The sequence below is a fragment of the Oncorhynchus tshawytscha genome, unplaced genomic scaffold (assembly GCF_018296145.1).
Source record: "Oncorhynchus tshawytscha isolate Ot180627B unplaced genomic scaffold, Otsh_v2.0 Un_contig_7909_pilon_pilon, whole genome shotgun sequence".
Taxonomy (NCBI): Eukaryota; Metazoa; Chordata; class Actinopteri; order Salmoniformes; family Salmonidae; genus Oncorhynchus; species Oncorhynchus tshawytscha.
In genome coordinates this window covers 45,001-60,000 of record NW_024609380.1, presented here as the reverse complement: position 1 = coordinate 60,000, position 15,000 = coordinate 45,001, and the positions used below count along the sequence as shown (strand labels likewise).

Here is a 15,000-nt window from a genome sequence, read left to right as displayed (position 1 = left end):
GTCTCTCTTTATGTAGTGTTGTGGTCTCTCTTTATGTAGTGTTGTGGTCTCTCTTTATGTAGTGTTGTGGCCTCTTTATGTAGTGTTGTGGCCTCTTTATGTAGTGTTGTGGTCTCTCTTTATGTAGTGTTGTGGTCTCTCTTTATGTAGTGTTGTGGTCTCTTTATGTAGTGTTGTGGTCTCTCTTTATGTAGTGTTGTGGTCTCTCTTTATGTAGTGTTGTGGTCTCTTTATGTAGTGTTGTGGTCTCTCTTTATGTAGTGTTGTGGTCTCTTTATGTAGTGTTGTGGTCTCTTTTATGTAGTGTTGTGGTCTCTCTTTATGTAGTGTTGTGGCCTCTTTATGTAGTGTTGTGGTCTCTTTATGTAGTGTTGTGGTCTCTCTTTATGTAGTGTTGTGGTCTCTATTTATGTAGTGTTGTGGTCTCTTTTATGTAGTGTTGTGGTCTCTCTTTATGTAGTGTTGTGGTCTCTCTTTATGTAGTGTTGTGGCCTCTTTATGTAGTGTTGTGGCCTCTTTATGTAGTGTTGTGGTCTCTCTTTATGTAGTGTTGTGGTCTCTCTTTATGTAGTGTTGTGGTCTCTTTATGTAGTGTTGTGGTCTCTCTTTATGTAGTGTTGTGGTCTCTCTTTATGTAGTGTTGTGGTCTCTCTTTATGTAGTGTTGTGGTCTCTTGTCGTGATGTTTTATCCTATATTTGTATTTTTAATCCCAACCCTGTCCCCGCAGGACGCCTTCTGCCTTTTGGTAGGCCGTCATTATAAATATTTTATTTTATCTGGCTTGCCTAATTAAATAAAGGTTAAATAAAATAAAATACATAAATAAATAGCACTGGTTCCAATCCAAGTTCCAATGCCGTTTAGCAAACTCCAGGCGGTGCTGTTGTGTTCCACCCCAGGTGGTGCTGTTGTGTTCCACCCCAGGCGGTGATGTTGTGTTCCACCCCAGGCGGTGCTGTTGTGTTCCACCCCAGGCGGTGATGTTGTGTTCCACCCCAGGCGGTGATGTTGTGTTCCACCCCAGGCGGTGATGTTGTGTTCCACCCCAGGCTTTGCAGTTGTGTTCCACTCCAGGCGGTGCTGTTGTGTTCCACACCAGGCGGTGCTGTTGTGTTCCACACCAGGCGGTGCTGTTGTGTTTGGCGGTGCTTTGTTTTCCACTCCAGGCTTGCTGTTTGTTCCACCCCAGGCGTTCTGTCTGTTCCACCCCAGGCTGCTGTCGTGTTCCACTCAAACCTGCTGTCAGGACTCCCAGCCCCAGGCGGTGCTGTTGTGTTCCACTCCCAGGCGGTGCAAACCTCTGTTCCTCCCAGCGGTGCTGTTGTGTCTCCTCAAGACTCCCAGTGTTCCAAACTTCAGGCGGTGACTGTTGTGTTCCATTCCAAACCTGCTGTTGTGTTTGGTTTTGCTTTGTCTGTTTCTTATCTTACTTTTTGATAGAATTGTTCATCTATTACAACAGTGGTAACCCTCTCTTCAGGACTCCCAGCTGTTCCAAACCTCTCCTCAGGACTCCCAGCCATTCCAAACCTCTCTTCAGGACTCCCAGCCATTCCAAACCTCTCCTCAAGACTCCCAGCCATTCCAAACCTCTCCCCAGAAACCCCAGCCATTCCAAACCTCTCCTCAGGACTCCCAGCTGTTCTCAAACCTCTCCTCAGGACTCCCAGCCATTCCAAACCTCTCCTCAGGACTCCCAGCCATTCCAAACCTCTCCGCAGGACTCCCAGCCATTCCAAACCTCTCCTCAGGACTCCCAGCCATTCCAAACCTCTCCTCAGGACTCCCAGCCATTCCAAACCTCTCCTCAGGACTCCCAGCCATTCCAAACCTCTCCTCAGGACTCCCAGCCATTCCAAACCTCTCCTCAGGACTCCCAGCTGTTCCAAACCTCTCCTTGGGACTGCCACAGCCATTTCAAACCTCTCCTCAGGAACCCCCAGCCGTTCCATGTGTTTGATCTATTCTAGAACTAGCACCTGATTTAACTAATCATCAAGTCCTTGACTAGGTGAATCGTGTGAGATAGTTCAGGGGCTTTAACAACACGCCGAAACATCTGGGAGTCCCTGAGGAGAGGTTTATCTACAATAATATATCTATGGTACTGATGGAGTCCCTGAGGAGAGGTTTATCTATAATAATATATCTATGGTACTGATGGAGTACCTGAGGAGAGGTTTATCTATAATAATATATATATGGTACTGATGGAGTCCCTGAGGAGAGGTTTATCTATAATAATATATCTATGGTACTGATGGAGTCCCTGAGGAGAGGTTTATCTATAATAATATATATATGGTACTGATGGAGTCCCTGAGGAGAGGTTTATCTATAATAATATATCTATGGTACTGATGGAGTCCCTGAGGAGAGGGTTATCTATAATAATATATCTATGGTACTGATGGGTCCCTGAGGAGAGGTTTATCTATAATAATATATCTATGGTACTGATGGAGTCCCTGAGGAGAGGTTTATCTATAATAATATATCTATGGTACTGATGGAGTCCCTGAGGAGAGGTTTATCTATAATAATATATCTATGGTACTGATGGAGTCCCTGAGGAGAGGTTTATCTATAATAATATATCTATGGTACTGATGGAGTCCCTGAGGAGAGGTTTATCTATAATAATATATCTATGGTACTGATGGAGTCCCTGAGGAGAGGTTTATCTATAATAATATATCTATGGTACTGATGGAGTCCCTGAGGCGAGGTTTATCTATAATAATATATCTATGGTACTGATGGTGTCCCTGAGGCGAGGTTTATCTATAATAATATATATATGGTACTGATGGAGTCCCTGAGGAGAGGTTTATCTATAATAATATATCTATGGTAGTGATGGGGTCCCTGAGGAGAGGTGTATCTATAATAATATATCTATGGTACTGATGGAGTCCCTGAGGAGAGGTTTATCTATAATAATATATCTATGGTACTGATGGAGTCCCTGAGGAGAGGTTATCTATAATAATATATCTATGGTACTGATGGGGACCCTGAGGAGAGGTTTATCTATAATAATATATCTATGGTACTGATGGAGTCCCTGAGGAGAGGTTTATCTATAATAATATATCTATGGTACTGATGGAGTCCCTGAGGAGAGGTTTATCTATAATAATATATCTATGGTACTGATGGGGTCCCTGAGGCGAGGTTTATCTATAATAATATATCTATGGTAGTGACTGATGGAGTCCCCGAGGAGAGGTTTATCTATAATAATATATCTATGGTACTGATGGAGTCCCTGAGGAGAGGTTTATCTATAATAATATATCTATGGTACTGATGGAGTCCCTGAGGAGAGGTTTATCTATAATAATATATCTATGGTACTGATGGAGTCCCTGAGGAGAGGGTTATCTATAATAATATATCTATGGTACTGATGGGGACACCGAGGAGAGGTTTATCTATAATAATATATCTATGGTACTGATGGAGTCCCTGAGGAGAGGTTTATCTATAATAATATATCTATGGTACTGATGAGTCCCTGAGGAGAGGTTTATCTATAATAATATATCTATGGTACTGATGGGGGTCCCTGAGGCGAGGTTTATCTATAATAATATATCTATGGTACTGATGGAGTCCCCGAGGAGAGGTTTATCTATAATAATATATCTATGGTACTGATGGAGTCCCTGAGGAGAGGTTTATCTATAATAATATATCTATGGTACTGATGGGGACCCTGAGGAGAGGTGTATCTATAATAATATATCTATGGTACTGATGGAGTCCCTGAGGAGAGGTGTATCTATAATAATATATCTATGGTACTGATGGGGTCCCTGAGGAGAGGATTATCTATAATAATATATCTATGGTACTGATGGAGTCCCCGAGGAGAGGTTTATCTATAATAATATATCTATGGTACTGATGGAGTCCCTGAGGAGAGGTGTATCTATAATAATATATCTATGGTACTGATGGAGTCCCTTAGGAGAGGTTTATCTATAATAATATATCTATGGTACTGATGGAGTCCCTGAGGAGAGGTTTATCTATAATAATATATCTATGGTACTGATGGAGTCCCTTAGGAGAGGTTTATCTATAATAATATATCTATGGTACTGATGGAGTCCCTGAGGAGGGGTTTATCTATAATAATATATCTATGGTACTGATGGAGTCCCTGAGGAGAGGTTTATCTATAATAATATATCTATGGTACTGATGGAGTCCCCGAGGAGAGGTTTATCTACAATAATATATCTATGGTACTGATGGAGTCCCCGAGGAGAGGTTTATCTATAATAACATATCTATGGTACTGATGGAGTCCCCGAGGAGAGGTTTATCTATAATAATATATCTATGGTACTGATGGAGTCCCTGAGGAGAGGTTTATCTATAATAATATATCTATGGTACTGATGGGGGTCCCTGAGGCGAGGTTTATCTATAATAATATATCTATGGTACTGATGGAGTCCCCGAGGAGAGGTTTATCTATAATAATATATCTATGGTACTGATGGAGTCCCTGAGGAGAGGTTTATCTATAATAATATATCTATGGTACTGATGGGGACCCTGAGGAGAGGTGTATCTATAATAATATATCTATGGTACTGATGGAGTCCCTGAGGAGAGGTGTATCTATAATAATATATCTATGGTACTGATGGGGTCCCTGAGGAGAGGATTATCTATAATAATATATCTATGGTACTGATGGAGTCCCCGAGGAGAGGTTTATCTATAATAATATATCTATGGTACTGATGGAGTCCCTGAGGAGAGGTGTATCTATAATAATATATCTATGGTACTGATGGAGTCCCTTAGGAGAGGTTTATCTATAATAATATATCTATGGTACTGATGGAGTCCCTGAGGAGAGGTTTATCTATAATAATATATCTATGGTACTGATGGAGTCCCTTAGGAGAGGTTTATCTATAATAATATATCTATGGTACTGATGGAGTCCCTGAGGAGGGGTTTATCTATAATAATATATCTATGGTACTGATGGAGTCCCTGAGGAGAGGTTTATCTATAATAATATATCTATGGTACTGATGGAGTCCCCGAGGAGAGGTTTATCTATAATAATATATCTATGGTACTGATGGAGTCCCCGAGGAGAGGTTTATCTATAATAATATATCTATGGTACTGATGGAGTCCCCGAGGAGAGGTTTATCTATAATAATATATCTATGGTACTGATGGAGTCCCCGAGAGGAGAGGTTTATCTATAATAATATATCTATGGTACTGATGGAGTCCCCGAGGAGAGGGTTATCTATAATAATATATCTATGGTACTGATGGAGTCCCTGAGGAGAGGTTTATCTATAATAATATATCTATGGTACTGATGGGGTCCCTGAGGCGAGGTTTATCTATAATAATATATCTATGGTACTGATGGAGTCCCCGAGGAGAGGTTTATCTATAATAATATATCTATGGTACTGATGGAGTCCCTGAGGAGAGGTTTATCTATAATAATATATCTATGGTACTGATGGGGACCCTGAGGAGAGGTGTATCTATAATAATATATCTATGGTACTGATGGAGTCCCTGAGGAGAGGTGTATCTTTAATAATATATCTATGGTACTGATGGGGTCCCTGAGGAGAGGATTATCTATAATAATATATCTATGGTACTGATGGAGTCCCCGAGGAGAGGTTTATCTATAATAATATATCTATGGTACTGATGGAGTCCCTGAGGAGAGGTGTATCTATAATAATATATCTATGGTACTGATGGAGTCCCTTAGGAGAGGTTTATCTATAATAATATATCTATGGTACTGATGGAGTCCCTGAGGAGAGGTTTATCTATAATAATATATCTATGGTACTGATGGAGTCCCTTAGGAGAGGTTTATCTATAATAATATATCTATGGTACTGATGGAGTCCCTGAGGAGAGGTTTATCTATAATAATATATCTATGGTACTGATGGAGTCCCTGAGGAGAGGTTTATTTATAATAATATATCTATGGTACTGATGGAGTCCCCGAGGAGAGGTTTATCTATAATAATATATCTATGGTACTGATGGAGTCCCCGAGGAGAGGTTTATCTATAATAATATATCTATGGTACTGATGGAGTCCCCGAGGAGAGGTTTATCTATAATAATATATCTATGGTACTGATGGAGTCCCTGAGGAGAGGTTTATCTATAATAATATATCTATGGTACTGATGGGGTCCCTGAGGAGAGATTTATCTATAATAATACATCTATGGTACTGATGGAGTCCCTGAGGAGAGGTTTATCTATAATAATATATCTATGGTACTGATGGAGTCCCTGAGGAGAGGTTTATCTATAATAATATATCTATGGTACTGATGGGGTCCCTGAGGAGAGATTTATCTATAATAATATATCTATGGTACTGATGGAGTCCCTGAGGAGAGGTTTGAGAAGCACTGTATTACAATAACTATTTCTATCCTCTCTTATATGTCCTACACAAATGTTTTTGTCAATGGACACATCCAATCAATGGACACATCCAATCAATGGACACATCCAATCAATGGACAATTTCAAATAAATATCTGCTGTTTTCGGAAGAAATGTCCATCTTTGATTGTTTAAAGTTGGCTGCTACCATAAGACCCTCCCCCTCACCTGTATCTGTCTATGAAGCTGCCGTTGATGTAGTCTGACCCCCTCTCCTCACCTGTATCCGTCTATGAAGCTGCCGTTGATGTAGTCTGACCCCTCCCTCCTCACCTGTATCCGTCTATGAAGCTGCAGTTGATGTAGTCTGACCCCCTCCCTCCTCACCTGTATCTGTCTATGATGCTGCCGTTGATGTAGTCTGACCCCCTCCCTCCTCACCTGTATCTGTCTATGATGCTGCTGTTGATGTAGTCTGACCCCCTCCCCCCTCACCTGTATCTGTCTATGATGCTGCTGTTGATGTAGTCTGACCCCCTCCCTCCTCACCTGTATCCGTCTATGAAGCTGGCGTTGATGTAGTCTGACCCCCTCCCTCCTCACCTGTATCCGTCTATGAAGCTGGCGTTGATGTAGTCTGACCCCTCCCTCCTCACCTGTATCCGTCTATGAAGCTGGCGTTGATGTAGTCTGACCCCTCCACTCCTCTGATTGGCTGCAGACAGACCCTGGTGGACTCATAGGGCATGATGCTTCACCAGACGGTTCTTGAACTTGTTACACGGCAGGTTGGCACTCACAAACCTGGAGGTGTGGGCCTTCGCACTGGCCAACCGCTATGGAGAGGGAGGGAGATGACATAGGGTGTTATAATGTGACATAGCATTACATATTGTATCACGAGATATGACATGCGAGGAGAAGGGAAGTGTGGGCCTTCGCACTGGTCAAACGCTATGAAGGGGAGGGTGGTGACATAGGGTGTTATAATGTGACATAGCTACACATCATGTAATAATGTGACATAGGGTGTTATAATGTGACATAGCTACACATCATGTAATAATGTGACATAGGGTGTTATAATGTGACATAGCTACACATCCTGTAATTATGTGACATAGGGTGTTATAATGTGACATAGGGTGTTATAATGTGACATAGGGTGTTATAATGTGACATAGCTACACATCCTGTAATAATGTGACATAGGGTGTTATAATGTGACATAGCTACACATCCTGTAATTATGTGACATAGGGTGTTATAATGTGACATAGGGTGTTATAATGTGACATAGCTACACATCCTGTAATTATGTGACATAGGGTGTTATAATGTGACATAGGGTGTTATAATGTGACATAGCTACACATCCTGTAATTATGTGACATAGGGTGTTATAATGTGACATAGGGTGTTATAATGTGACATAGCTACACATCCTGTAATTATGTGACATAGGGTGTTATAATGTGACATAGGGTGTTATAATGTGACATAGGGTGTTATAATGTGACATAGGGTGTTATAATGTGACATAGAATGACACAGCAGAACAGAACAGTGCACGACTTAATATTTAAGCTTGACCCCTAGCATTGGCTAGATGCTGTGGGACGCGATATGTCATGACATAGTGTGTTATAACAAGATAAGATATGGCTTAACAATTCATAAGAAAATATCACATGACAATATCACATGACATGATCACATATCACATGACATGATCACATATCACATGACAATATCACATGACATGATCACATATCACATGACAATGAATTATAGAACAGAGTATGACTGCTATGCAGTTCAGTTTGCACAGAGTCTAACAAATAGGAGGAGAGAGGGGAGAAGAGAGGGGGAGGAGGAGGAAGAGAGGGGGGGGAGGAGGAAGGGGGGAAGGGGGGAGAGAAGAGAGGGGGAGGAGGAGGAAGAGAGGGGAGGAGGAGGAGGAGAGGGGGAGAGGAGGAGGAGGAGGAAGAGAGGGGGAGGAGGAGGAAGGGGGAAAAGAGAAGAGAGGGGGAGGAGGAGGAAGGGGGAAGGGGGAGAAGAGAGGGGGAGGGTGGAGGAGGAGGAAGAGAGGGGGAGGAGGAGGAAGGGGGAAGGGGGAGAAGAGAGGGGGAGGGTGGAGGAGGAGGAAGAGAGGGGGAGGGAGGAGGGGGAGGAGGAGGAAGAGAGGGGGGGAGGAGGAGGAAGGGGGAAGGGGGAGAGAAGAGAGGGGGAGGAGGAGGAAGGGGGAAGGGGGGAGAAGAGAGGGGGAGGGTGGAGGAGGAGGAAGAGAGGGGGGGTGGAGGAGGAGGAAGGGGGAAGGGGGGGGGAAGAGAGAGGGGAGGAGGAGGAAGGGGGAAGGGGGAGAAGAGGGGGAGGAGGAGGAAGAGAGGGGGAGGAGGAGGAAGGGGGGAAGGGGGGAGAAGAGAGGGGGAGGGTGGAGGAGGAGGAAGAGAGGGGGAGGGAGGGGGAGGAGGAGGAAGGGGGGGGGTGGAGAGAAGAGAGGAGAAGAGAAGTGGGAGAGAAAACCAAAGGCCCCCTGGCTGTCTCGACACACACATGTGAACCAGAGTTTATCCTGCGTCAGCGAAACCACACACACACACACACACACACACACACACACACACACACACACACACACACACACACACACACACACACACACACACACACAACACACACAGTCTGACCGTTGCTTGACTCGGGTGAGAAAGAACAACAGCTCATTAGAGAGGGACAGAGAGGAAACTACAGGAAGTCGATGGAACACTGAGCTCTCAGCAGGGCCGGCGGTCAGAAGGGAATCAGTTGGACGGGCATTTCATTTCCACAAGAGGAAAAGGAACCTCCTATATCCTACACGTTTCTTCATTTTTTAGGGTTTTGTAGAGTATAGTACATGTCATTTAATTGGAGAAATAGATGATCTTTTAATGTGGCACGAACACAACAAGTCATGATGTTTCCATCTGACCGAGAAAAGAGGACGACATCTCACGCCGTTAACATGTTATACCCTTCTTGACCACACAGCATCAGATACATGGTCTACACATACTGAGACAGAGGGGGCGCTGTTTCACTGTCCACACAGCATCAGATACATGGTCTACACATACTGAGACAGAGGGGGCGCTGTTTCACTGTCCACACAGCATCAGATACATGGTCTACACATACTGAGACAGAGGGGGCGCTGTTTCACTGTCCACACAGCATCAGATACATGGTCTACACATACTGAGACAGAGGGGGCGCTGTTTCACTGTCCAGACAGCATCAGATACATGGTCTACACATACTGAGACAGAGGGGGCGCTGTTTCACTGTCCACACAGCATCAGATACATGGTCTACACATACTGAGACAGAGGGGGCGCTGTCTTCACTGTCCACACAGCATCAGATACATGGTCTACACATACTGAGACAGAGGGGGCGCTGTTTCACTGTCCACACAGCATCAGGTACATGGTCTACACATACTGAGACAGAGGGGGCGCTGTTTCACTGTCCACACAGCATCAGATACATGGTCTACACATACTGAGACAGAGGGGGCGCTGTTTCACTGTCCAGACAGCATCAGATACATGGTCTACACATACTGAGACAGAGGGGGCGCTGTTTCACTGTCCAGATAGCATCAGGTACATGGTCTACACATACTGAGACAGAGGGGGCGCTGTTTCACTGTCCAGATAGCATCAGATACATGGTCTACACATACTGAGACAGAGGGGGCGCTGTTTCACTGTCCAGATAGCATCAGATACATGGTCTACACATACTGAGACAGAGGGGGCGCTGTTTCACTGTCCACACAGCATCAGATACATGGTCTACACATACTGAGACAGAGGGGCGCTGTTTCACTGTCCACACAGCATCAGATACATGGTCTACACATACTGAGACAGAGGGGGCGCTGTTTCACTGTCCACACAGCATCAGATACATGGTCTACACATACTGAGACAGAGGGGCGCTGTTTCACTGTCCAGACAGCATCAGATACATGGTCTACACATACTGAGACAGAGGGGGCGCTGTTTCACTGTCCAGATAGCATCAGATACATGGTCTACACATACTGAGACAGAGGGGGCGCTGTTTCACTGTCCACACAGCATCAGATACATGGTCTACACATACTGAGACAGTGAGATGCTGTTTCACTGTCCAGACAGCATCAGATACATGGTCTACACATACTGAGACAGAGGGGGCGCTGTTTCACTGTCCAGACAGCATCAGATACATGGTCTACACATACTGAGACATCAGATACATGGTCTACACATACTGAGACAGTGAGATGCTGTTTCACTGTCCAGACAGCATCAGATACATGGTCTACACATACTGAGACAGAGAGGTGCTGTTTCACTGTCCAGACAGCATCAGATACATGGTCTACACATACTGAGACAGAGAGGTGCTGTTTTGCTCGGACATTTTATCTGAAATTGATGACTCTTGCTGTCGCCGCACGTCTCGGTCAAAATAAATGATCAATATTTAAATATTTGATTTGAACCCGGGCACCGAGGTACGCAGGCCCTGGATCTCACAGACACAACATTATTTCCCCCCTAGAACAGCACCACAGAACCCTAGAACCTTAAGAACGCACCTTGAACTCCAGTTCCGTGCCCGTGACGTTCTCCGTCGGTTCTATCTGGGTCAGTCTCTGGATGTAGGCGTGAAGGTTCCGCGCCGGAACCTCGGTGTTGTTAGCAGGCGACAGCTTCCAGCAGCAGCGTCATGGATAAAGGCGTACTGATCCTCCGTCTGCACCATGTAGTTCCGCTGGGACCTAAAAGTTGAATGTTTCAGTCAGGGTTCATTTACTGGTAACACTGGTAATCACAGAGTCTTGGTTTCAGTTAGCATTTACTGGTAACACTGGTAATCAGAGTCCTGGTTTCAGTTAGCATTTACTGGTAACACTGGTAATCACAGAGTCCTGGTTTCAGTTAGCATTTACTGGTAACACTGGTAATCAGAGTCCTGGTTTCAGTTAGCATTTACTGGTAACACTGGTAATCACAGAGTCCTGGTTTCAGTTAGCATTTACTGGTAACGCTGGTAATCACAGAGTCCTGGTTTCAGTTAGCATTTACTGGTAACACTGGTAATCACAGAGTCCTGGTTTCAGTTAGCATTTACTGGTAACACTGGTAATCACAGCGTCCTGGTTTCAGTTAGCATTTACTGGTAACACTGGTAATCACAGAGTCCTGGTTTCTGTTAGCATTTACTGGTAACACTGGTAATCACAGAGTCCTGGTTTCAGTTAGCATTTACTGGTAACACTGGTAATCACAGAGTCCTGGTTTCAGTTAGCATTTACTGGTAATCACAGAGTCCTGGTTTCAGTTAGCATTTACTGGTAACACTGGTAATCACAGAGTCCTGGTTTCAGTTAGCATTTACTGGTAACACTGGTAATCACAGAGTCCTGGTTTCAGTTAGCATTTACTGGTAACACTGGTAATCACAGAGTCCTGGTTTCAGTTAGCATTTACTGGTAACACTGGTAATCACAGAGTCCTGGTTTCAGTTAGCATTTACTGGTAACACTGGTAATCACAGAGTCCTGGTTTCAGTTAGCATTTAGTTAGCATTTACTGAAAAGAGTCTGAAAAATATTATTAAAAAAAAGATTATAATATAATTAATATAATGTCTGCTCCTACGTGGTCCCCTACAGTGGCAGTTGGTTCAACGTTCTGAAAATTAACGCTTGTTGGATGATAGATCCCCCCGCCCAGCCCCGCCCAGCCCAAACAAAGTGATTCAACATCCCATTTACCTCATGAGGGTCACGTGACCGTAGATGTCAACTGTCTTCTCGTGTTTGATTCGCTCCACCATGGCGTCAATCACGATGAAACAACCAGTCCGGCCCACTCCAGCACTGAGAAAAGGAACAAGAGACATGTTGGATAATCATTCTAGAAGTTAATCTATGTATTTTAATCTTTATTTAACTAGGCAAGTCAGTTAAGAACAAATTCTTATTTTCAATGACGGCCTAGGAAAAGTGGGTTAACTGCCTTGTTTAGGAGCAGAAAGACAGATTTGTACCATGTCAGCTCGGGGATTCGAACTTGCAACCTTTCGTTAACTAGTCCAACGCTCTAACCACTAGGCTACGCTGCCGCCCCTACACTCTAACCACTACGCTACCCTGCCGCCTCTACACTCTAACCACTAGGCTACCCTGCCGATGTATCACAGTATCATCTGTAGGATGACATATTCAAACAAGCTCCATTCCAGAGAAGGTAACACACACACACACACACACACACACACACACACACACACACACACACACACACACACACACACACACACACGCATGGACATACACACACACACACACACACACACACACACACACACACACACACACACACACACACACACACACACACACACACACACACACACACACACACACACACACACTTCAAAGGAAGACCCAGCCGTGACCTGCCCAACCATGCCTCTTTTCTAGACAAACTCAACTCATTTTATGCTTCGTCAACAACAACACCGTACCGTGCGTGAGGGCCTGTCATGCCAAATAGTGTCCCGCTCTACTCACAATGGGATTCCATAAACTATTAGTGTCCTATCAACATCACTATCAACATCCCTATCAACAGAAGTTAGAACTCATAGAATCCTATTGTGACGTAGAACACCCCCTCCTTGCCCAGTCTGTCCAGAAGACTGGGTGATCTCTCTCTCCGTCCGGACGTGAGCAAGGTCTTAAATCAGGTCAACGCTCACAAGACTGGACTGTATTCCAGGGAGCTTTCTCAGCATGTGCAGATCAGCCTCTCCTTGTCCCAGTCTGTCAGCATGTGCAGATCAACCTCTCCTTGTCCCAGTCTGTCCCAGTCAGCATGTGCAGATCAACCTCTCCTTGTCCCAGTCTGTCAGATGCAGATGTCCCAGTCTGTCAGAGATCAGATCAACCTCTCCTTGTCCCAGTCTGTCAGAGCATGTGCAGATCAACCTCTCCTTGTCCCAGTCTGTCAGAGCATGTGCAGATCAGCCTCTCCTTGTCCCAGTCTGTCAGAGCATGTGCAGATCAGCCTCTCCTTGTCCCAGTCTGTAATGTGCAGATCAACTACATCTGTTTAAAAGATAACCAGGATCATTCCTGTTCCTAATACCTCCAAGGCTTCATGCCAGAGTGACCCCCACCCTGTAGCCCTCACATCTGTAAATCAGGAAGTGCTTTGAGAGGCTGGTTATGGCACACGTCATCTCCAGAAACACTAGAAACCCTATACCCACTCCAATTTGCATACCGCCCCAGCAGATCCACAGATGACACAATCTCAATAGCTCTCCACACTGCCCTCAGCCACCTGGACAAGAGGACCACCTACAGTATGTGAGACTGCTGTTCTGTAGCTGAGTGTCCACTTTCCTAACCCAAACCCCTGACCTTAAGCCCACCTACAGTATGTGAGACTGCTGTTCTGTAGCTGAGTGTCCCCTTTCCTAACCCAAACCCCTGACCTTAAGCCCACCTACAGTATGTGAGACTGCTGTTCTGTAGCTGAGTGTCCCCTTTCCTAACCCAAACCCCTGACCTTAAGCCCACCTACAGTACGTGAGACTGCTGTTAATTTGTGATATTTGATTCTGAGTTTGGACATAAACTTTATTTGTGTGAACTATTTCTAAGATGGATATTTAAAGTTGTTCTGAACTCGCTCGGCTGATGCTGGCACATGCTCAGATCAAATACACCTCTGGAACGCCGATTTAAGATGTTTACCTGTCCTAGTCATTTAAAAACCAGGCCTATACTTACTGTGATTATGACCTTGTTTACGATGATGTAAGATGTTTACATGTCCTAGTCATTTAAAAACCAGGCCTATACTTACTGTGATTATGACCTTGTTTACGATGATGTAAGATGTTTACATGTCCTAGTCATTTAAAAACCAGGCCTATACTTACTGTGATTATGACCTTGTTTACACGTCCTAGTCATTTAAAACCAGGCCTATACTTACTGTGATTATGACCTTGTTTACGATGATGTAAGATGTTTACCTGTCCTATGTTAATAACCAGGCCTAGTCATTTAAAAGATGTTTACCAGTCATTTAAAACCAGGCCTATACTTACTGTGATTATGACCTTGTTTACGATGATGTAAAGATGTTTACATGTTCTATTGCATAATCAACCTACTGCCATTATCAGTTTAATATTAGTGTGTATGTAAACAAACACATTACAGACAGACACTCCAGGCTGGTCCAACACACACACTTTCCCTCCTCTCCTATAAACCTGGCTCACGGGAGAGGGAGAAAGAGGGAGAAAGAGAAAGAGAGAGAGATTTTTTGACTATGCTCTTTCACTATGTACAGACTCAGTGAGCATAGCCTTGCTATTGAGAAAGGCCGCCGTAGACAGACATGGCTCTCAAGAGAAGACAGGCTATGTGCTCACTGCCCACAAAATGAGGTGGAAACTGAGCTGCACTTCCTAACCTCCTGCCCAATGTATGACCATATTAGAGAGACAT

The 15,000-nt window shown here is 44.2% G+C and overlaps 1 protein-coding gene across 1 annotated transcript in view; it reads right to left on the bottom strand.

The window, feature by feature from the left end:
• The window catches only part of LOC121844689 (receptor-type tyrosine-protein phosphatase S-like), a gene marked incomplete at its 5' end in the record, with an annotated part of 62,749 nt that overhangs the window by 27,912 nt on the left and 19,837 nt on the right, over positions 1 to 15,000 (bottom strand). The window contains 6 exon segments of the mRNA XM_042315067.1: positions 7,082 to 7,179; positions 7,181 to 7,261; positions 11,062 to 11,163; positions 11,165 to 11,185; positions 11,187 to 11,244; positions 12,244 to 12,348. Of these exon segments, the coding sequence (XP_042171001.1) occupies positions 7,082 to 7,179; positions 7,181 to 7,261; positions 11,062 to 11,163; positions 11,165 to 11,185; positions 11,187 to 11,244; positions 12,244 to 12,348 (465 nt within the window).